General features: G+C 37.4%; 1 protein-coding gene across 6 annotated transcripts in view; it reads left to right on the forward strand.

Moving 5' to 3' along the window:
• The window catches only part of PDSS2 (decaprenyl diphosphate synthase subunit 2), a 114,992-nt gene extending 92,525 nt beyond the window's left edge, over positions 1-22,467 (forward strand). For all 6 annotated transcript variants that reach the window (XM_072141854.1, XM_072141852.1, XM_072141849.1 and 3 more), the window contains exons 5-9: positions 1,407-1,481; positions 4,646-4,819; positions 11,995-12,123; positions 18,849-18,884; positions 22,148-22,467. In XM_072141854.1, the coding sequence (XP_071997955.1) occupies positions 1,407-1,481; positions 4,646-4,819; positions 11,995-12,123; positions 18,849-18,884; positions 22,148-22,306 (573 nt within the window). In that variant the 3' untranslated portion in view covers positions 22,307-22,467. The remainder of the gene's footprint in view (positions 1-1,406; positions 1,482-4,645; positions 4,820-11,994; positions 12,124-18,848; positions 18,885-22,147) is intronic.
• The last annotated feature ends 400 nt before the right edge of the window (positions 22,468-22,867 follow it).

The following is a 22,867-nucleotide window of genomic DNA, read 5'->3' on the forward strand; positions in this document are numbered from 1 at the left end:
AGCAATTGCATAACAAATTTTAAGATGGGTTTACTATTTTTACCTTTTGTGAAGTGTAAATTTTAGGGCTAAATGAACTTATTACCAACAATCTCGGACCATCAAAATACATTATCCAGATATTTCAAAAATTATGAAAACGCAGAGCAGACATATTTAGCAATTAATTTTGGTGGTAACTATCTGCCTGAAAACGAGATTATTTCAAAATTTGAAAATGGCAATTTTTTTTTCAAAAAATTCATAATTTTTTTAATAAACAAAAAACTTATCAGTCAAAATTTACCACTAAAATTAAGTAAAACGTGATGAAAAAACAATCTCAAAATCGCTTTGATAAGTAAAAGTTTTCAAAAGTTATAACCATATAAAGCAACACATGTCAAAATACAAAAAATGGGGCTGAGGTCTCTCATACCTGAGGGGGGGAAGATGAGGGAGCTGAGCCATTTGAAGAGAAAACACCCATTTGTGAGTTTCCTGGTAAGGCACCAACAACTTTTTTTAAAGTGATTTTAGCTAGGTCTGAGCTATAGGGAACCTGTCATTGGGATTATTGTTAAAAATCTGATGATGGGTTCCCTTTAATGTGTTATGCAAGCATGACTGGTAAAATGTAGCGACATTGTAATTATAAGGATGACTCATAAGGGAATATGTCACATAAAAAGATTACAGTTTTCATTATCTATATATTTTAGGGCAGTTTTCCCCACTTCCGGAAATATTAAAATTATATAAACTAGAGGAAAAACCACCTTTGTGCTGTATCAATCAGTCATCTTTTTTCATTACACTGTACAGGACAGACAATTATGTTTAAAGCGGTAGTTTACAGAGGCAGGCGCTCTCATCCAACCTGATACAGCATTGAATCTAGTATTGTATCAGGCGTGCGGCTGTGGACGTGGAGGCGTGCCTTGACGGGCGGTGCTGCAGAACAACAATATATACAGTTTTTTGTAGCCCGGACAACCCTAATAATAATACAGTTACACATATGGTGATATCAAATATGAATATATATTATTTTTATTAATTTTTACTCCTGCCTAAAAGCAAAATCTCAATTTTTTTTTTATCATACCAAAACTATGTTTTCATATTTTCAATCTTTCTATACCATGCTTGTATTTTGCTTCTACACCACCTCCACTTCTCCCTATCTTAAGCCCCTCTTATCTGTGTGTCTCCTCTTGTGCCCTATTTCCAGCATATAGGAAATTTGTTACAAATACACCAAGATTTTGGTTAAAGGAAAAATATGCATCTTTTGGGAGATACATGTGAATAAATAAAAGAGCCGCTTCTCATTGATAAGAAATATGTGAATAAAATAATAAAACAACGTCCACTGGCCTACAGAGATTTCACCTCCTGAACTAACAATATCAATCTTGTTGCAGGTTGTAGAGTTGGTATCTAGTGCCATTGGTGACCTGGTGCAAGGAATATACTATGAAAATTCATATTTGCCAGAGGTAAGAATCGCCTTTTCTTAGTTTGATATGTTGTGTTTATCTGCAGTTTGGATTCTTCTTATTTGAATGTATATTACCTATGGGTTTAACATACTGCTGTTTCATCCTATCCTACATGACATTCAGAACTGTCATTATATTACCTTCTTACCGTTCCTGAATTAATAGTCTGTCTGTGCACGGTGAATTTTGATATGACGCTTTCTTGCTACAAAAGATATTGTTTCTTTTCAAATCAGTCTCCAATTTTGTGATCCCTCCTCTCCATGTAACATTGCACTTCTTGGCACGTGCTCAAGTTAGTAAGATTAGAGTCTGCTGCAGGAATTTGATTTAGTCTCTGGTTTTGATTTCTAGAAATATGATACCTCGTAAGAGTGAGATGGGTTTATGTTTCATTCTTTTTCTAGGCATATCATGTGTTGCATTCATTGGGCAACTGTTCAACAAGAAATTTTTGCAGAAAGTAATGAGTACATTAACATAAAGTCTGTTTATTATTAAACGTGGCACATGAGCCCAATGGTACCTGTGCATTGCTCTTTTCATTATACAATTTCAAAGTCTGTAAAAAATGACATGTAAAAAGTGGGAGCAAAAGTCACACAAAATGCAGTTTAATTTCTATATTAAATGTGTGTTGCAGTACTACGGTAGCTCTTGTGATCCCTGCCCATTTGTCCTAGACCTTGAGTTGTGGCCCATACTTTTTGGTTTCTTCCACATCATGCCACATTTACGATGGATTATAATCAAGTATTTCTTTGGAAGGATGACTTTAAATTGCTGATTTATTAAATTGCTGAGTCAGTGATGTAATTACTATGTGGAAGTAAGGCCACTTGATCCACACGTTTCAGGCAGCTTATTACATTCATTTTCTTGGCCAATACCTGCTAATCATATGTACGCTCAGTTAAGTGGACCAGTGCATTTGTAGAGAATGGAAGAGAAGAAAGATGCCACTGTTGAATTTGTCCAGCCACAGCTAGAGCAGTGGTCCCCAACTTTTTTTTGCCCAGGGACCGGCTGTGAGCATAAATTTTTTCCACGGATCAGTGGGCAGTGAGATGGTGTCTAGTCTCATTATCTCATAGCCAAAAATGTATGTTTGCAAACGCCACCATAACTTCCTGTGTGGCCAACTTATATGGTCCTGCATTTCCTGAAAAAGCGCCCCCCCAACTAATAATATTGACCCCTTTCCTGTACAGCAAGCCTCCCCTGCTTCCACTGTCCCCTTTCCTATTGCTGCCCCCCTTTCCGTAGCATTCCTCCCTTCCATTTTCCGCTCTCCTGTAGCACGCCCCCATTCCAATGCCCCCTCTCCTGTAGCATGCCTTCCCCTTCCCCCAAAATGCTACAGGAAAGGGGATATTGGAGGGGACACAAATCTCCCCTTTCCTACAGAATACTCACCTTCTCCATTCCCCTGCAGCAGTCTATTGTCGGAAAATGCAATGTCATGACATAAAGCACTTCTCTATTCCCAGTACATGGAAATTAAGTAAAGGAATAGGGGACTGCTGTGGGGGGAAGGTGAGTATTGTATTTTTTTTTTCTTTACAGAGCTTAGCCGCAGCCCAGGAGTAGGTGCTCCACGGCCCGGTCTTGGACAACAGCCCGGTGGTTGGGGAACACTGTCCTAGAGCACAAGAAGATGTGATCCCAACATCTGCCACTGGAGGACAGTCCAAAGGATGAGCAGACAATATTTTTATTTGTCAAATGAACATTTACATAGTATCATGATTGATACATATGTCTTATAAAAACTTTAAATGTGCTGGATGTATGACCGCTGATTTTATCCGGTTCCAAAGAGCACACAGATCCTTTGAGACTATTTCAGTGTTACATCAAATGTGATCCTTTAGAATGGTTAATGTCTTAGCGATAATAATTTTTCGTATTGAAATCTTTATTGATTTTATTGTTTTACTAGATGATAAAAATTACAGAAATTAAGATTAAGATTACTTTAGTTCACAGAAAAAGGGCAGACCTACTGACGCAGAGGCCAGATGTCAGCAAGCCTCAGTGTTTTATTAAGGGATTACTGGAGGACTTAAAGGGATCCTATCCAGCTATTGACAAGTTCCCACAAAGCCCTATTAACTAAATTACACCCTTTTTTGACATCCCCATGAAATCAAATTTATGTTGTCTTACCTGGCATCATAGGGGGCATGTCATGCTCTGCCAGCCCCTCCCATCTGATCTTCCCCATATCATTACTTGAACCATTTGCAAAGTTTACTCCATGTATGTATCTGATCACATGAAATCACAGTATACCTACATGACCTTCTACTCCTTCCCATAATCCATGGAGACCTGCAGTTATGTTAATGAATAAAGAAAGGGACCTGAGATAACATCACTCTTGTCATATAACATGAAGGGCTTTAATGAAGTCATAGAGCTCTCTCTCGATGTTCCAGCAAGGCACTATGTAAAACATTTGACACAGCTTTTTCTACTTCTAATAATAAGTAAACAGAGCTGTATATGTCTGTAGTTGAATACTGGCAGATGGTGCCCAAGTACTGGTTCCATACAGCAGCATGTCTTAGCAGTGAGATCCGTCAATCAGGAACAAGGAGGCAGGGCAATGCAAGTAAAATTTAATATGCAGGACCCCATTAATATTATTGGACTCACCTCAGGTGAGTTGCATATAAGTTTATGAATGGAAGCAATGTCTGTGTGCAGCAGTCATAACAATAACAAACACCCACCTACCTCATGAATTGTAGGAATGAGAGTAAATGTTCCAGAGTATTTTGTATGTGAAACTTTTCTGGGAACCTTTGTTTTTTTAATGAACATGCTTTTGGTCAAAAAGTGAGACATCCTACATATCTAAGATTGAGATCTACGGAATGATTTCTGTTATTTGAGTAAGACTAATGCCATGAATGCTACATGAATAATTCTTATGACACCTACAATAGATGTGGCAAATCCATTTTTAAAGTATATTAGCACGGATCTAATTGATATTTTTTTACTATATTTATGTATATATGTTCTGAAAACATTGTGGCAATATAAAATATGTTATATTGTTATTGATATGGTATGTAAATTTTTAAGTAAATAGTGAAGGTTGTATTACAGTAATAAGTTGCTTCTAAACAAATAACTGTATCCATGTTTAGAAAAACGCCTTCACCGACGATATTGGAATAACGAACTGGATGGAACACATTTTCCTCTCGCATGGTGCGCTGCTGGCTAAGGGCTGTCAAGCAGCAATGGAATTAGCAAAGCATGATACAGAAGTCCAGTCTATGGCTTTCCAGTATGGGAAACACATGTCCTTAAGCTATAAGGTGCAGTAATTGACATATCTTTATCTGTTTTCTTTATAGAAATTTTGTGTTACGCTGTTCCACTTTTCCTTATAAAACTACAATAAACTAAGTTAAGTGAAAAGCACGTTGGGTGGTCTTTTCCAGCTGGAATTTACTTTACAATGATAGAACATGCTTCTGAAATACATTCCCCTAAATACCTGCTGGTAGTTAATTTATTGGCAGGCATATAATGTAAGAATCCAAAGAATATTGTAAATTCATACAAGGTAAAAATATTAGTGGAAAACTGAATTATCACTTTGCTTTGGGCTTGCATGCAGAAGTGCCTGTTTTGGATCAAGTATGTACTATAAATACTCAAGAATAAGCTGAGGCACCTTATTTTACCACAAAACAATAGGGAAAACTTATTGACTTGATTAGAAACCTAGGGTGGAAAATGCAGAAGCTACTCTTTAATAAAATGATGTAGAGTAGCCTCCACCCATTAAAAAATATCCATCAATCTCCTGCCACCAAGAAAATGTCCAACAGCCTCCCCTCTGTTCACTCTTCTTCTAATAAAATGTCCAGCAGTCTCCCCTCAATAATGAAATATCTGGCAGCCTCCCCTCATTAATAATACATTCACAGAATCCCCTCTATTGATAAACAGTGTTCATCAGAGCCCTCATAATATTGAAAAGTCAAACAGAGCCCCCATAATAATAAAATGTCCATCAGAGCCCCCTCAATAATGAAATGTCCATTAGAGCCCCCATAATATTGAAATGTCCAGCAGAGCCCCCTCAATAATGAAATGTCCATCCAAGCCCCCTCAGTAATGAAATGTCCAGCAAAGCCTCCTTAACCCCTTTGTGTCTAAGCCATTTTAAACCTAAGGCCTGATTTTTAAAATTTGCCCTGTGTCATTATAGGAGGTTATAACTTAGTGACGCCTTAACTTAACCAGGGGATTATGAGATTGTTTTACCGTCACACATTGTACTTCAAAGTAATAGAAACATTTTAATGATATATTTTGTGTTTAGTTATGAGAAAAATTTAAATTTGGCAAAAATTTCTTAAAATAATTCATTTTCAAAGTTCAAAATTTTCTGCTTTTCAGACAGATAGTCATAGCACCCATGTAACTTTATAGCTAACATTTCCGGAATATCTGCTTTATATCGGCATAGGGTTTTATGCATCCTCTCTCTTTTCTAGGTTGTTATTAGGTTCAGAATTTTGGGTTCAATTTTTCAAATTTTTATGAAAATTGCCAAAACCATTATTTAGGGGCTCCTTCTCAGCTTTAACTGACTTTGAGATACCTACACAGCAGTAAAACCCCATAAATCATGCCATTTTAGAAACTACACCCCTCAATGTATAAAAAAATCAACTTTAAGAAGTGTGTTAACCCTTTAGATGCTTTACAGGGGTTAAAACAAAATGGAGGTGTAATTTACAAGCTGTAATTTTTTAGGATGCCCCATATGTGGTGGTAACTGCTGCACGGGCACAGGGCCGGGCATAGAAGGGAAGGAGGCGCCATTCAGAACAGATCTGCAATGTCACATTTTACAGGCTATAAAATGTTTATTTTTTGTAATTTGATCATATGGGAAATTATTTTTTTTGTAGATGAGATCCACTTTTCAGGTACATCATTTATGGGGGGGCTCAATAGTCAATAATCAGAGTTTATTAACTCTTTTTTTGGTGGTGGTTAAAAAAATAATTAATTCTTGTTTATGGTTTTTAGCATTTTTTTGCCAGACGTTCACCATACCATAAAAATGTGTTATCTTTATTCTATGGGTCATCACGATTACGGCGATACCCCATTTATATGGCTTTTTTATGGTTAACATGTTTTGCAGAATATAGAACTCATTTTGTGAGAAATTTATTTTTTGCGGGACAAGTTGTACTTGTTCTTGGTCTCATGTCGGGGTAAATGTTACTTTTTGATTACTTTTTATGCGCTTTTTATGAGGTCAGATGTGAAAATTTCAAGTTGTTTTTTTTTTTTTTTTTTTTACGCCGTTCACCGTACAGGTGACAATTTTATTTTATTGTTGTAACGGACGTTGTGATGCCCAATATGTTGTGTTTTTTTGGTGATTTTAACTTTTTTATGTTTTATTGGATTATTGCATGGGATGGGACTTCAAGGGACTTTTTTAATAATTTTTTTTAATTGCACTTTTTTTTTTTTTACTTTTTTTAACTGTTTTATTTTGTCCCAGGTGGGATATGAACAAGTGATCATTTGATCACTTGTTCATTGTAATATACTGCTATACTGATGTATTTCAGCATATTACAGTCAGCCTATGCATTCTGCATAGGCTGACATCAGCACTGTTAGATTGTGCTGTAAGCACAATCCTAACAGGCTTCTAATGAAGGCAGTCCTGGGGCCTTCTCGGGCCTCAGGGTTGCCATGGCGACGATTCACTGTAGACGCCATGGTCACAATGACCACAGCGTCTATAGGGTTAAACAGCTGGGATCACGATAGGCTCAGCTTCTGGCGATCGGGTTAAAGGAGATCTACCAACAGATTTACTGATGGTAGAGGTCCCAAACTTACTTGCTCGCCCCGACTGTCAGGGGATGATCTTGCTTTTATGAAGTCCCAGGACATCGGCATTGTCCTAAAAAAGACTTTATAACTTATATTTAAATGAGTCGGAGGTGCTCAGGGCTTCATAAAAGTGAGATCATCCCATAACAGACTGGACAAGCAAGTAAGTTTGGGACATCTAACATCAGTAAATCTGATGGTAGATGTCCTTTAATAATGAAATATCCAGCAGAGACCCATCAATATTGTAATCTTCAGAACCCATTGTCATATTGAAAAAAAAAAACTCCCACTGCCCAGCTTCCTCTTCTACCCGTTGCTTCCAGCTGTGCAAGCAGAGGCACGTCCATTAGCTCTGCCTCATGGACGTAGGGAAAATTTAAAAACATTTTTTAAAACACACACACCTGAACTGGACAGCACTTAAAACACACATAATTGTGTCATTAATACACTTTAATGCAGGTTGAAATGTAAGTATGCCACCTGTGCCAGCCAGCAGTTTTGGTGGCATTCTACTGTTTTGACAGATTTTGTATTTTTAATTAGAACAATGAAGTAAATACATGAAATGGCTAGTTTTAGGAAGACCTGTCTTTAAAGTTGAAGAAATAAAATGTTTTTCAACTTTGTTTTGGTAAAGGGAAACAACAGATTTAGCATTCATAATTTAAGAGAACTTTCCATGTACACTGCACTCTAGTGATTTATTCCCTAAAGTTCAGTTTGTGCCCAGGAGCACCATAGAATCCTCTGGGAAACAGCAATGAATTTTCCTTGTTATATTGCAAGTACTGCTCCCTGATGGGAATGGAAGGAGAATGTAGACAGATATAAAACAGAGATAATATGTACAGAAATAATAGACATCTGGAGTAACACTACAGCCCCATTTCTTACTGAGTAATGAGGTTATTGGGGTTAGAAGTATTTCCTGTTACATGTTTGCACATATATGTTTTATTAGTTTATTGGATACTCTGTACATTGGAGCATGTACATTAAAAAACAACCCCTCTAAATGTGACCGAAATTATAATTGGATAAATCGAAGAAAATGGAATTCCATTAACCCCTAGGCGCACCAGGACGTTATAGTACGTCCCCGGGGCTAGATGCTAAGCTATAACGTCCTGCTTCTGGCACCGGCTCACGAACGGAGCAGGCACCAAAAGCAGCGGCTGTCAGCTGTCTATCACAGCTGACAGCCTGCGCTAACACCCGAGATTGGAGCCGGCTCCGATCGCGGGTGTTAACCCCTTACACACCCCAGTGGTCATGCTTGAGGTGTAAGGGTGTTTGCGCTATGGATCGGATCCCCTGCACCGCTTACCGCTTTCCCTGGCAGTCAGACCCCTTCCGGGTCTGACTGTAAAGTGTCTGAGCATGCGCCTACAATAAAATAGTATTGTAGAGCAGTGTATTGAACTTGAACCAGCGATCACTGGTTCAAGTTCAAGTAAGTATAAGTAAGAAAAAAGTGAAAAACACTGAACACTACACATTAAAATAAAAAAAAATAAATATAAAATATTAAAATATAAGCCCCTAAAATGTCACTTTCCCATAAAAACACTTAATAAAGTATAAAAAACACGAAAAATGCTCTAAAAAGTGATTTAAAAAATGTTATGCACTTTAAAATAAGCCCACTAAAAAGAACAACTCTTCACGCATTAAATAAGCCCCTAACCAGATGTGTCAGCCGAAAAATAAAAAAGTTCTGCATATGAAAAGATGGTGATGCTAAAATGAACAAGATTTTCTCGAAATTAGTTTTTTTCAGTACAATTGAATAAAATACACAAAACCCCCACATATTTGGTATCCCTGCGTCCGTAACAATCTGCATAATAAAAAAGAATCGTTATTAGATCCGCAAAGTGAACCCCGTAAAAAAAAGACCCAAAAAAGCTAAAAAAAAGATACTTTTCAATTAATACCCTATAAAAATGCTCTAAAAAGTGATTTAAAAAATGTTATGCACTCTAAAATAAGACCACTAAAAAGAACAATCCTTCTCGCAAAAAATTAGCCCTTAAACAGATTTGTGAGGCGAAAAATAAAAAAGTTATGCATATGAAAGACAGTGATGCTAAAATTAACAACATTTTTGCCAAATTAATTTTTATTCAGTAAAAATGGGAAAAAAATCTATATAAATGAGGTCTTTTCGTAATCCTGGCGACCCATAGAATAAAAATAATATATACTATTTTTATGGTATGGTTAACGGCCAAAAAAAAAACATAAAAATTTTCCTAAAAATTGATGATTTTCATTTCCTCCACCAACAAAGAGTTAATAAAATCTAACCAATTAGCTATAGATGCCCCAAAATTATGTACCAGAAAAGTGCATCTCATGTGGCAAAAGAAATAAGCCCCTATAGGTCCACATTAAAAAAAGAAAAAAATTATAGCCTGTACAAAGTGACATCGCAAATCTGCTCTGGATGGCGCCTCCTTCCCTCCTATGCCCAGCCGTGTGCCCATACAGCAAGTTACCACTACATATAGGGTATCTGTGTACTTGGGAGAAATTGGCTATCAAACTTTGTGAAGCCTTTTTTCATTTAACCCATTGTAAATGTTTAATTTTCCACCCAAAATGAGTGTATTGTGAAAAAATATTACAATTTGCAGACTGCATCTCCATTTTGTTTTAACCCCTATAAAACACCTAAAGGGTTAACAAACTTCTTAAAAGTGGTTTTTCATACGTTGAGGGGTGTAGTTTCCATAATGGGGTAATTTATAAGTCTCGCTATTATTTAGGCCTCTCGGTGTCAATTAGAATTTGTGCAGATCCATCTAAATACGGGTTCTGGTGATTTTACAATAAATGGGAAAAATGATACCTAAATTCTGAGCCTTATAACATTCTAGTAAAATATGTGGAATCTTAAAAAACCATGCCAACATAAAGCAGACATTTGGGAAATGTAAGTTATGAATTTATTTGGGTGCTATGACTATCTGCATCAAAAGTAGAGAATTTAGAACGTTGAAAATAAAGAATTTTTCCAAATTTAGTTTTTTTTCATAACTAAACGCAAAAGTTTTCATCCAAATTTTTAAACTAATTTGAAGATTTTAAAAATGGGGCCGCGTCCTTAAGGCCAAAAGAGGCTGAGTCCCGTAGGGGTTAAGCAACATATACATGCTGCAGATGGTCCATCAGAAAGTCCACAGGGTATACAATTGCAGCACCATGCAATGAAATTTGCATTAATTTGCATACAGTCTTTCATCCTGGTGGTAGATGCCCTTTAAAGAACCTGGGTCACAAAGGATTGGGGATATTAGATTTTCTGTTCAATAAACTTTATTGAAATTTGTCAATGACATAGTTATGAGTAATTATGACGTTTCTCGGGTACATAGCTGATTCAGATACATATACACGAATTATAACAATACAAGGAGAGATATATCGCAACCAAAAGTTATGCTGACTATAGATTGGGGTGCCTCAAGTTGTGTAAGCCAAAGGTTCATACTGATATATGGGGCTATCTCCCACCATGAGTTGTAAAGATATTGGAATCTATGCCATTTGAATAACACATATTAACATTTATCACACTAAACATGGAGAACATTGGAAGACATAAGAAAACACAAGCGGGCGTGGTCAAGGCCTGAAAGGAGGGTGAGAAACTACAGGTTAGAACACATAGGGGGAAAAAGAGGGGGGGGGGGGTGAGAATAAAGACAAGAGTTAAAGTTGTCTACTGCTTAATTGGAACCCTGGTAGGCAGGTGACAGGGTAAAGGTCATCAAACCCCCACCTGAGAGGCAAACTCCGTATAGCTGCAGAAGTCAATCCAGGGGCACCAAATCTTGGTGAATCTAGTTGATCTGAGAATCCACCAGACCCTCCATAGCTCTAATCTCTTCATCCTCATTACATAATTTTGGGCTTCTATCCACTGAGCTTTAGTGGGGCATACATTTGACTTCCAGAGTCTGGGATGATCTGGCGAGTGGCAGAGAGGCAGTGCCTCCAAAAAGCCCTTCTTTATCCCTTAAATCGAGCCAGAAGTCATAGACAACAGCCCAATCTCTGGGGTTAGTATAAAGGGAATATTGGATTTTACAGAAAATACCTTATCTTGAATACAAAATGGGTCCTGACCACAATCTGCCTCCTAGATTTTTCTAGGCCTGGTGTAGTGTCCACCTAAATACTGTATAGATAGAATGTACACTGATACATAGCACATTGCTTTACAGTTAGTATATTTCATCCACTTTTATTGTGCAAGCCAGAGAGGATGCCATTGTGCCCCTATTGGTACACCTGAGAGAAAGTAGCAAAATATGTTCCCTGGAATTATTTATAACCTGGTTAGACAATGGCAAATTCGGCTTATTGTTCCATAGAGATAAGTGTTCCTTGTAATAGGAATATTAATTTATTGTGAACTAAAAATTGCTTTATAAAATCTTCTACTTCAATATATCAATTATCCTTAGGCTATCAGACCCATTTACCTGTTCATTTACTGAATGTTGTATTACTGTGGTTGTTATTCAGACAGTCCTAGCTATATTTAGCTCTGGATGATCATGTAGTCATGACAAAACAATATCTGGTCAATGTATTTCAGCTGAACTCAGACCTCCAGCCGTTTCTGAATGGAAAGCACAGTGGAACATCTTTTGGTCTAAATTGTGCCCCCGTTGTTCTTCATCAGGAGTTTGTAGGACGAGAGGCATGGATGGAGGAGGTTAAACAGGTAATAACTACCTTTCAAAAGTCTAATGGTTCCTATCAAAACTGTGGCATTTACCTTTTCATTTCTTACATTAGTAAATTAAAGAATCTGTCATGTCTGTTATATTTTTTATCAGCATTAATAATTGATATAATACACACATTTTCTGTTTCAAATCTTTTTCCACCTTCTGTTGTATTCAGTCCAATGGTGTTGGTAAGTGCTTATCAAAAGCCTCAAACCTTTCACTCTTCAGAGGTTGGGACTCTGGTGGGAGACTTGGTGGAGACTGGGGCCAATACCCATATGTAAATCAGCATTTTGGGCAGTTCCAAAGCTTTGGCCTTGGAAAGGCATCGATCTACAACCGTGCAGGGCAGACTGACTTGGAAGGCCAGGGGAGGTTTCGGGGAGGATCCATCTATTTCTGATTACTTTTTGCAGTGCATCACCTCTTCTGTTCAAAAAAGACTGCATCTGAAACACCAGAAGTAAAGGAGCATGAGCTCCTTATTTATAACTGTATGACAAGAAAGTGTCTATTTATTATCATTAGTAAATCTGATTGCAGTGTCTGCTCCCATGTAGAAAGTCTTAGACAGTCCATAATACAAGAACTGGAAGAGGATTAACCACTTCCTGCAAACCACCGTACTATTACGTCAAGTTTCTGGCATCGGCTCACAAGCAGAGCCAGTTTCAGTTCCAAAAGCTATGGGTGTCAGTTGTGTATTACAGCTAACACCCTCCTCTAATACCCACTATCAGAGTTAACCCCTTACATGCCTCAGTCAAGCATGACCACCGCATGTAAGAGGTTTCTTGCTTCTCCTCCTAAGGATTAAACTACCTTGTGCCGCTTACCATGGCAGCCCTGGGGAACTTCACTGGACCTGCCATGGAAAGGATAGGATTTCCCCAGCAGGATCAGACTGTAACTGTCTGCACATGCTGAGACAGTTACACTACATTACAATACCATTGTATTATAGAGCATTGACTCGCTTGTTAAAGACCAAGTGTAAGGAAATGTTAAAAAGTGAAAAATAGTTATAAACATTTTTATAATAAATAACAAATAAAGTAATAGTCCCTAAAACACCACATTGCCATAGATATACCTAATAAAGTGTATCAAACACAGAAAGCAACATATTTGAATATTTGAACATATGTAAATGAATCAATCAATAAATCTGAAAAACTTGCCGATGACAATGATGTTTAATCAGATCTCTTCACAAAAAATGTTTTAAAAAGTGAACAAAAAAAACTAAGTGCCCCAAATTGGTACCACTTAAAAGAATACATCTTTTTGAAAAAAAAACCCTCAAACTGCTTTGTCAACACAAATATACAGAAGTTATGCCTCTGAAAAGAGATGGTGATGGCAAAATTTTTGATTTTCTTTAATTTTGTTTTTATGCTGTGAAATTGGACAAAATATTTTAAAACTGAAATTAATTGGGTATCGGGGTAATCCTAGTGATCATAGAATAAAGATAACATATAATTTTTATGGTATAATGGGTGACCAACAACAAAAATTGCTAAAAATCCAAAAAAGGATGAATGAAAACTATTAACACCCCAAAATGAAGTAAAGTGTATCTCATCCTGCATAAAGTGCATCTCATCCTCATTCACCCAAAATCTAAAATTTTTACGATTTGCCAATACAAATCTGCTCTACATGGTCATTCCCTTCAGTGCCCTGGAAAATGTTTCTACATTTTAAATTTTTTCACAACTGACCGCAAACATATGAACCAGATTTTCAAGTAACATGACGATCAATGGCCATTCTCAAAATCTTCTTGTTATGTCAAAGTGTTCTAAGGTTATAAACACTTATTATAATGATCGTATAATGATTATTGAAAGGGGTTACTTCTCTTTTTTTCCTCTCCACTGCTGTTTTGGACGTCAAAAACTGCATCTAGACGTGTGAACGCACCCTAAAAAGCATTGTCTTTTGTTCAATTTGCACCACTGTTTGCATAAGCCCTTCAATTGCAAACATGACGGGCTTATTAACACATGCTGGGTGGGAGTGCATGGAGAGGGCTCATGCCATCTTTCTGAGGATCGTCGCTTCCCGTGACGGGAAGACCCGAGGCTGCTTCGGGTTAACCCATTCATTACAATGTGCTATCAGTAATGAATGAGAAGTAAAATCCCCATATACTGCCATACTCTAGTATGGCAGTATATGATAGGATCGTACAGACAACCTAGGGTTAAAGTACCCTAGGGAGTCTGAAAAATGGTAAAAATAAAAATTAAAAAAAGTTTAAAACAAATTATAATAAAAAACCCTAAAAACTCAAATCACCCCCTTTCCCTAGAACTGATATAAATATTAATAAACAGTAAAAATCATAAACACATTAGATATTGCTGCGTCCAAAAATGCCTGATCTATCAAAATATAATAACGTTTTTTCACTGCATTAAACCCCGTAACGGAAAATCGTGCCCAAAGTCGAAAATTGCACTTTTTTGCCACATAAAAAAAATTAACAATTCTATAAAAAGTGATCAAAAGGTCGTACAGTCCTAAAAATGATAACATTGTAAACGTCATCAAAAGCCGAAAAAATGACACCTCCAAAAAAAAGGTATTAGCACTAGAAAAAGGCAAAATCCCCCCCCCAAAAAAAAATTTTTGTACAGGTGGTTTTAATTTTTGTAAATGTTTGAAACCATTATAAAACCTATACAAATCTGGTATCCCCGTAATCGTACTGACTCAAAGAATAAAGTAGACATGTCATTTGGGGCAATACGTAAAATCCAAGCCCACAAGAATACGGCACAAATGCGTTTTTTTTACCAATTTTACTACCTTTGGACATTTTGTCCCGCTTCCCAGTACATTTTGAAGTGTAATTTTTTATGCAGAAAATAAGCCATAAAACAGCTCTGTACATGGAAAAATAAAAAAGTTATAGGTTTTTAAAGGTGGCGAGTGAAAAATGAAAAATGAAAACACAAAAACCAAAAAGAGCATCGGCGTTAAGGGGTTAAAGGGGTATTCTCATCTGGACATTCACATTCAGTTTAATTAATCTACCATATATACATTTTTACATGTTAACATTTTTTCCTGTGTGAAGATAATTTCTCATAAATGTATATTGGTCCCTTAGAAACAAGACTGTGTCCTTGGATACAGCCACCTAAGCTGGAGGGATTGCACATAGAAACAAAAAGTTTTTGTATATGAAATGTCCGGGAGTTACTGCAGGTCCCACAGCCGTTCTGTGGTAATGATCACTGAATCCAGGTGGTCTGGCAGGTCTCTATAGCACATGTCTGGCCATTGCTGCCAAAATGTGAGGTGCTAGTATCCGAGAAAGCTATCTCATTTCTAAGGGACAACATGACTACTTGACTACTATCTGACATGGGCATACAAGAGCTTGTTTTTTGCGGAAAGATTTGTATTTTCCAATGAGTTTATTTTTATGGTAAAAATAGCATGATGATTCAAACTTATTAACTCTTTCCTGCAACCATACAGGATATAACAGCTGTTTTGCCGCTTGTTTTTGTAATTTAAACATTTACTCAGTTCACTGTATAATAGTATAATATACTAATAGTATGTAGTATAATAAACATGATATAATTATTCTATAGGTTAGTACAATTAAGGAGATACCAAACATGGACAGGTTTACTTATATTTTTCTAGTTTCAAAAATAAAAACTCCTTTTTATGGAAGTGTCACCATATTCTGAGAGCTATAACTTTTTTTTTTAGTTATTAGGGCTTGTTTATTGCAGGAAAAGGTATCGGTTACTTTGGTACATCTGATCTTTTGATCGCTTTCTGTAACATGTTTTTGGGAGACAGGAAGCACTAAAATTGCAATTTTTAGTTTTGTTTTTTTTTTATACACCTGACAATACTGGTATAACGATGTAATAGATGCTTGGCCAAGGTCGGTACGGACGCGACAATACCAATTTTGTTTTTAGGGGTTCATTCTAATGGGAGGTATTTTTTAAATTCTTTTATTTATATATATATATATAATATTTTTTTTATTTTTATTTTTTACTTTTTTCTTTTTTTTTGTATGTCTGACAAGGGGACTTACACTGGGGATACCTTGATCCCTTATACAATATATTGCAGTATTTCTATACTGCAATGTATTGTGCTTGTCAGTGTTTTACTGACATTTTGCCTATGAGACCCAGTCTTGTCAGACCTCCAGATGCCATGGAAACCCCCCCGGGACGCCGCGATCGTGCTGCGGGTAGCCAAGGGAGTGACAGAGGGAACCCCCTCTATCTCTCTCCTTATCTGCCGCGTTCGTACTCGTGGCAAAAATAAAGTGTCAAAAAAAAGTAAAGCAGAAACATGCAACATATCCATTGAAACATTGGGAGAATCATCATTGCTCCTTTTACAGATTTTTAATTTTGGATGTATATCTATTTACAAAACAACATGAGAATTTACACTACTACTTTTAAAACCGTATGTAACATTACTTATGTCTCAAAACTGGAAAGCACAAGCAGAAAACTATACCAGCGTCTACCAAAGGTGTGCTGCTCCTTCATTCCCCATTAAACACACTGCCGTACATTGTACATAGGCCATGCTTGGCCCTGCAGTCCAGCCCCAGTAAATTTAATGTTACTGAAACACAAACAGGATACATAGACAAACTGAGAAGACGTCACAGGCTTCTAGTGTAAAGGTTACCGAAGCACCACTATCACTTCAAAATAGTGATGAGAAGGAGAGCTGGCAATTGGCCCCATGTGTATCCTATGTCGATCACCCATTTCTCTAGATAAGTCAATTTTTATATTGTCAGGTTTGCTTCAAATTATTTTAGCAATATACAATATAAATGGGAAATGTGAACTAACAATGTAAAGGTGCTCAAAACTCAACGAGTTTCTGCTGGTCTGTACTTCCTTACTGTGTCTAATCACCAGGTCACTGTGCAGACATTTACTGTGTCACTAACATAGTGAATACTGAAATGTCAGCATCTGAGAAGCTGGTAATTCTAACTTTATGTTTTTTTCTAAATATGTCATCTATAACTGGACAATCATTTTAAAGGACATCTACCATCAGGATGAAGTATTGTAAACCAAGCACACTGACATGCTGGTGTGTTCCCCCTCTGGCAGGATCTGCTCTTCTTTTACAAAAAGACTTTAACAGTGTTGTAAATGATCCTTAGGGGCTCCACACTCCATTGGTGATAATGGAGCCTGGAGCCCCACAGGCTCATTTGCATCATTTAAACCCTTTATATCTTAAAATTAAGGTCATATGTAACTTACCTGTATATACTCAAGTATAAGCCAACCCAAGTATAATCCGAGGCCCCTAATTTTACCACAAAAACCTGGGAAAACCTATATTTTTTTTTACTTGAGTATAAGCCGAGTTTGAGTTTTCAGCAAATTTTAAGTGTTAGATTTTCTTCAAAGCTTTTGAAAGCTCTATGTGAAAAGTATCCATAGGTTGCCTTTTATTAAATGTAAGTAAGATTCACTCTGGCACTGACGTGGCTTGTTTAAAAACTTTTTTTCTTTCAATTTCGGAAATACAGGATAAAATGAAACATGACATCCCAATGGCAACACCAGTTGTTACATATTGCGGGACATAGGCCTACGTGTTTCAGGTGCTAAACGCACCCTTAGTCATGGCACAAACAAAAGTTCAAAGACTTGGGGTAAATATACTAAGTACTTGATGACGCAATCTATGTGCTTCCGGTGTAAACTTACGTACCTATTTAACCCTAAAATCAACTACATATAAAAATACTTGTCTGAAATAAGTATTTTTATATGTAGCTGATTTCAGGGTTAAATAGGTACGTAAGTTTACACCGGAATCAAGTACTTAGTATATTTACCCCAAGTCTTTGAACTTTTGTTTGTGCCATGACTAAGGGTGCGTGTACCACCTGAAACGCGTAGGCCTATGTCCCACAATATGTAACAACTGGTGTTGCCATTGGGATGTCATGTTTCATTTTATCCTGTATTTTCCGAAATTGGAAGAAAATAAAGATTGAAAGTTTTTAAACAAGCCACGCCAGTGCCGGAGTGAATCTTACTTACATTTTGCAAAAGTCCGGACGCACTCTTCGAGCATGACCAAAGGCAAAGGTGAGCCGCTATTTAACCGTTTTTTTTCTCTCGTTTACCTGCCTTTTATTAACACTGGTTATGTTGGTATATATTTTTATTTTTTACTGTTATATAAGGCAATTGAGCCACATTTTTTTTACAGTGTTATGCATAGATGTATACAGGCGGTCCCCTACTTAAGAACACTCGACTTACATACGACCCCTAGTTACAAACGGACCTCTGGATATTGGTAATTTATTGTACTTTAGTCCTAGGCTACAATGATCGTCTGTAACAGTTATCACAGGCGTCTGTAATGAAGCTTTAGTGTTAATATTGATTCTTATGACAACCCAACATTTTTAAAATCCAATTATCACAGAGACCAAAAAAATTCTGGCTGGATTACAATGATAAAATATACAGTTCCGACTTACATACAAACTCAACTTAAGAACAAACCTACAGTCCCTATCTTGTATGTAACCCGGGGACTGCCTGTACTGGGCAATGTACATTGTTGTATAACTAAGGATGACATATGACAATGTGAACAATCTTAAAATATGGTTGTGTAAAATCTTTATACATATCTTCTGTCTTGTCTTCTCATATTCTAGGCTCACCTGAAAGGAAATTTGATAGACTTGGCAAAGGTTAGTATATGTAAAAATATTATGCACTTTCTTATGAAAGATAAAAAAGGCTGACATAACTCTTGTACAATATTGGCTCACAGCTAAAAATAAATCATATGTAAAATCTCCTCAGGCTCCTTCCATTATGCTGATGTGGTGACACACAGAATATAGGATTGTAACACAAAATTGTGATAAATAGTTTTCGTAGCTGGGCTGAATGGACACAGCATTTCTTATCCATTCCTTTTAAGGAGAGTTGTTTTGACAAATAGTGGGTGATGTAGTTTCTCCACTTCTTGCACACTGCTTAAAGGAAATCTACAATCAAAATCAAGCATGGATAAACCAGGAACACTTGCACATAGATCTGGCTGCTGCAACTGTGGTAATCTTCTTAGATTTCTTATCCGTAACCTCCTTCCTTCTACAATTCACTTTTATAGTTATGCTAATGAGCCAAAAGGACTATGGTCAAGTTACCAGAAGCCCTATGGGTTGTAGCTACATAGACTTTTACATTCTGAAGGATCATATCTCGCATCCTACTGTGTGCTCAAGATTACAGGACGTACAGGTGGGAGGGAAAGACATTGTAACAGTCTGTAAGGCCAGAAGTTTGCATAATTTTAGAACCAATAAACATTTATTGGGAAAAACATAGTACATTTTATGTAACAGAAACAACTGTAACCATTTGTAAAATAGTAATGTAGAGATGTAAACGTGACCCGTTCCTTTCTAAGCTCAGAGTCAGACCACAAGGTCAGGAGTGTACAAAATGTAAAAGGAGGTTCACAAATCATATGAATTCAACCTTAATCCATGACACAGATAAACTACAATTCAGGGAATAGGGGGATAGGGGAAGATCATAAGTAGGAGTAAGAAAAAGGAAAGCTGCAACATCATGATCTGGCAAGCTCTGTGCAGCGCTGCGTAATCTGTATGCGCTATATAAATAGACAAATTATTATCAAGAGATTCAAGACACTTTGATTTAGGGCAAGGCTTTGGATGCGACCCAGGTAGAAAAGGATGGGGAGTCCTTGAACGTTATCCAAGTGGCCCATGTGGTGTAAAATTGCATCACCACATCATCATCTATTGCCCTCAGTTCCTCCATTCTTAAAATCTGGTAGAGAGTCACAACCCTGTCAGCTCTGGATGGAGGAACTGAGGACCTCCTGCAGTGGGGGATAACCTGTCGGGTGGCTACTAGAAAGTGCCTCAGGAGACCCTTTTTGATTTTCGAGATCCAGGGAGGACAGATACTAAGTAATAGAAAGAATGTCAGTGCTCTACACTGTATCAAAGACAGTCAGCATTCAATCTCACCACCTCTTCTGGGGTTAAAGACCCGAGGATCCCCTCGCCTGTACACGGCACATTAGTTGAAAATCACTGGTGTAAAGCTTATGTTGGAGTTAATTAAATCGTTATATAGTTGATTAACATCCTGCCAACGAGGTGAGATAAGGGGGCACTCCCACCATGTGTGCAACATTGTACCTGTGTCCCTTTCACATCTCCAACATTGATCTGAGAGTTGATTTGTTTCAATGTAACTGGGATGCGGTACCAATGTGAATTTTAAAGTTAAGTTCTTGTAGCCGGCAGAATGAGGAGAGGACATAGGGCAGAGAAAAAACTCTGGCCCATTGTTCTGGCGAGAGTTCCTCCCAAGGGCCGTCTCCCAAGCCCTCACATAATACGGTTTTGAGTCCCCTCTCTCTCTTCAATATTACACCATAAATTAGTGAGATGGTGTGAGAGGGTGGATCTTCGGTGAAACATAGCTGTTCAAATGTGGTGAGAGTAGATGTTAGTGTCGATGTAGGTGTGAGAGCGGAGATGAAATGTCTTAACTGAATATACTTGAGCCAGACGCCTGGTGAACCTCCCGTGCCTATGTCTATCAAAGGGTGGATTCCATCCCCACATACCACGTTCCTTACTCTAGTAAGCACAGTTTCACAAAAACCTAGGAATGAGTGGGCCTGGATCCCTGGGACAAACTGGGGGTTGCCCAGCAGTGGGGTCATAGGGCTCAGGTTAGCATACTTTTAAAAGTTGATTTTAGAAGGAGGGAGGCCATGGATAAGTAATATAAGAATATAGGTTTCTCATGCTTGATTTTAATGGTAGATTTCATTTAAGCAAATATTAAATGAAAACAAATATTAAGCAAGAGGTTGTGCTTGGTATTGCAGCTCAGCACCATTTACATGTACCAGCCTTAAAAAAGGTGCATTTCCTGGAGCAAGGAACTTTGCAGTCGACCTGAGTATAAGCTGAGATTTCTAATTTTACCACAAAAAAGGGAGTTTATGCTAGACTCCCAGACCTCTCATTAAGCCCGATCTCTACAAATCAGAGATCACTAGCAAAACTAGGGTGTCTAAAAAAATGTATTGACTTATTAGTTATGTATTTACTTATTAAAGTCTAAAAGTTCAAATCACCCCACCATCCACAGAATTATGACAGTTATTATTTTTTGTTCATACAAAAGGTTTTAATTTTTTTTTTAAATCTATTAAAAAATAATAATATAATATATTCATATAAAATAAATGTCATATGCCTGTGATCATACCAACCCAAGGAATAAAGGGGATGTGTAGTGAATATTGAAAGAGGTAAATATAGAACCCACAAGAAAATGAGCTTTTTCACAAATTTCACCACATTTGGAATTTTTTTTCCTGCTTCACTGTATATGGCCTGGAATATTAGATGCTGGAAGTACAATTTGTTACACAGAAAACAAGCCAGCATGCTACTTTGGATTTTTGAAGGTGGGGAGTGAAAAATGGAAACACAAAAAGTCACAAAGAGTTTATACTGTGGTGCTTTAATGAAAGGTGGTGTCTCAAAGCTGCACCTGTAGAGATGTAAGATATTAATAACGGGAAGAATATTCACTTGCCCATCACCTTGTGATGACAGTAAAAATCTTCTTTGTTGATCTAAAACTCTCTGTCACTGGGAAAGAAAAGCATCTAGGAAAGGTAGTGATTTTAAATGTTGCATGTGCCAGACTGAGAAGACCATAATGTCCCCTGTCACTTCAAACAAGAAAAGCTGTCTAGCATTGGCTCGGCATGACGTGCTCTCTTTGAGCAGTCATCTTCACAGGAGTGTATTATAATGGGGTGCCATCTCTCTTTGTTCAGAACAATAGGGGTGAGATTCCTGCTCATCATGTCACAATAAGAATATTCTGTGCCATGTGGCAGTGGGACTTGCGTTTCATGTCTGCCTCTTCTTTCTCGCAGTTGCAAGAGGCAATCAAGGCTGGCAAAGGTGTGACTGCAGCTATTGACCTGTGCCGTTACCATGGAAACAAGGCTCTGGAGAACCTACAGTGCTTCCCTCCCTCGAAGGCCAGATCTGCCTTAGAGAACATTGTATATGCTGTCACCAGATTTCCATGACACTGTCACAAGACCATTCCTGCTGCTAATTCTTATTTCATTTTTCTTTTATTCTCAATGTGTAAACCTGATTATTCCGTAGCTGCTGTGCTAGTCACTGGTGGACTTGTTTTTCCTCGTGATTATCATTCATCACATTAAACAATGAGTCTATTTTTTTAGATCTTGTTTGGATTGCTACCGATAAAAATAGAATAAGAGGAAAAAAAAAGGTCAAATCATTTTCTCTTGTCATGCCAGAAGCACACTTGAGGCTGAACTAGTAGAAATTATTAATGAGGTTTGCTGCTGTGACCTCAGCAAATGGCCAGGAAATAAGTTCTTATTGATTGGACATAGCCAGGGATGGCGCCAGCGAGGTGGCCTGTGGTTTTCCTGCTCCTGGGAGGACAGAAGGGGCGGGATTCTGCAGGTGTCAATAGGAAATCTCTTCTCTAAACTGAGCTACCTAATACCATAAAGTGTGCCCCCACATCAAGGACACTCCTCATTAGCATGAAATAGGAAACAGCATCATCCTATATACGTGCCTTCATCTTAGAACACTGATATAGAAGAATG

Source organism: Engystomops pustulosus, chromosome 3, assembly GCF_040894005.1.
Source record: "Engystomops pustulosus chromosome 3, aEngPut4.maternal, whole genome shotgun sequence".
Taxonomy (NCBI): domain Eukaryota; kingdom Metazoa; phylum Chordata; class Amphibia; order Anura; family Leptodactylidae; genus Engystomops; species Engystomops pustulosus.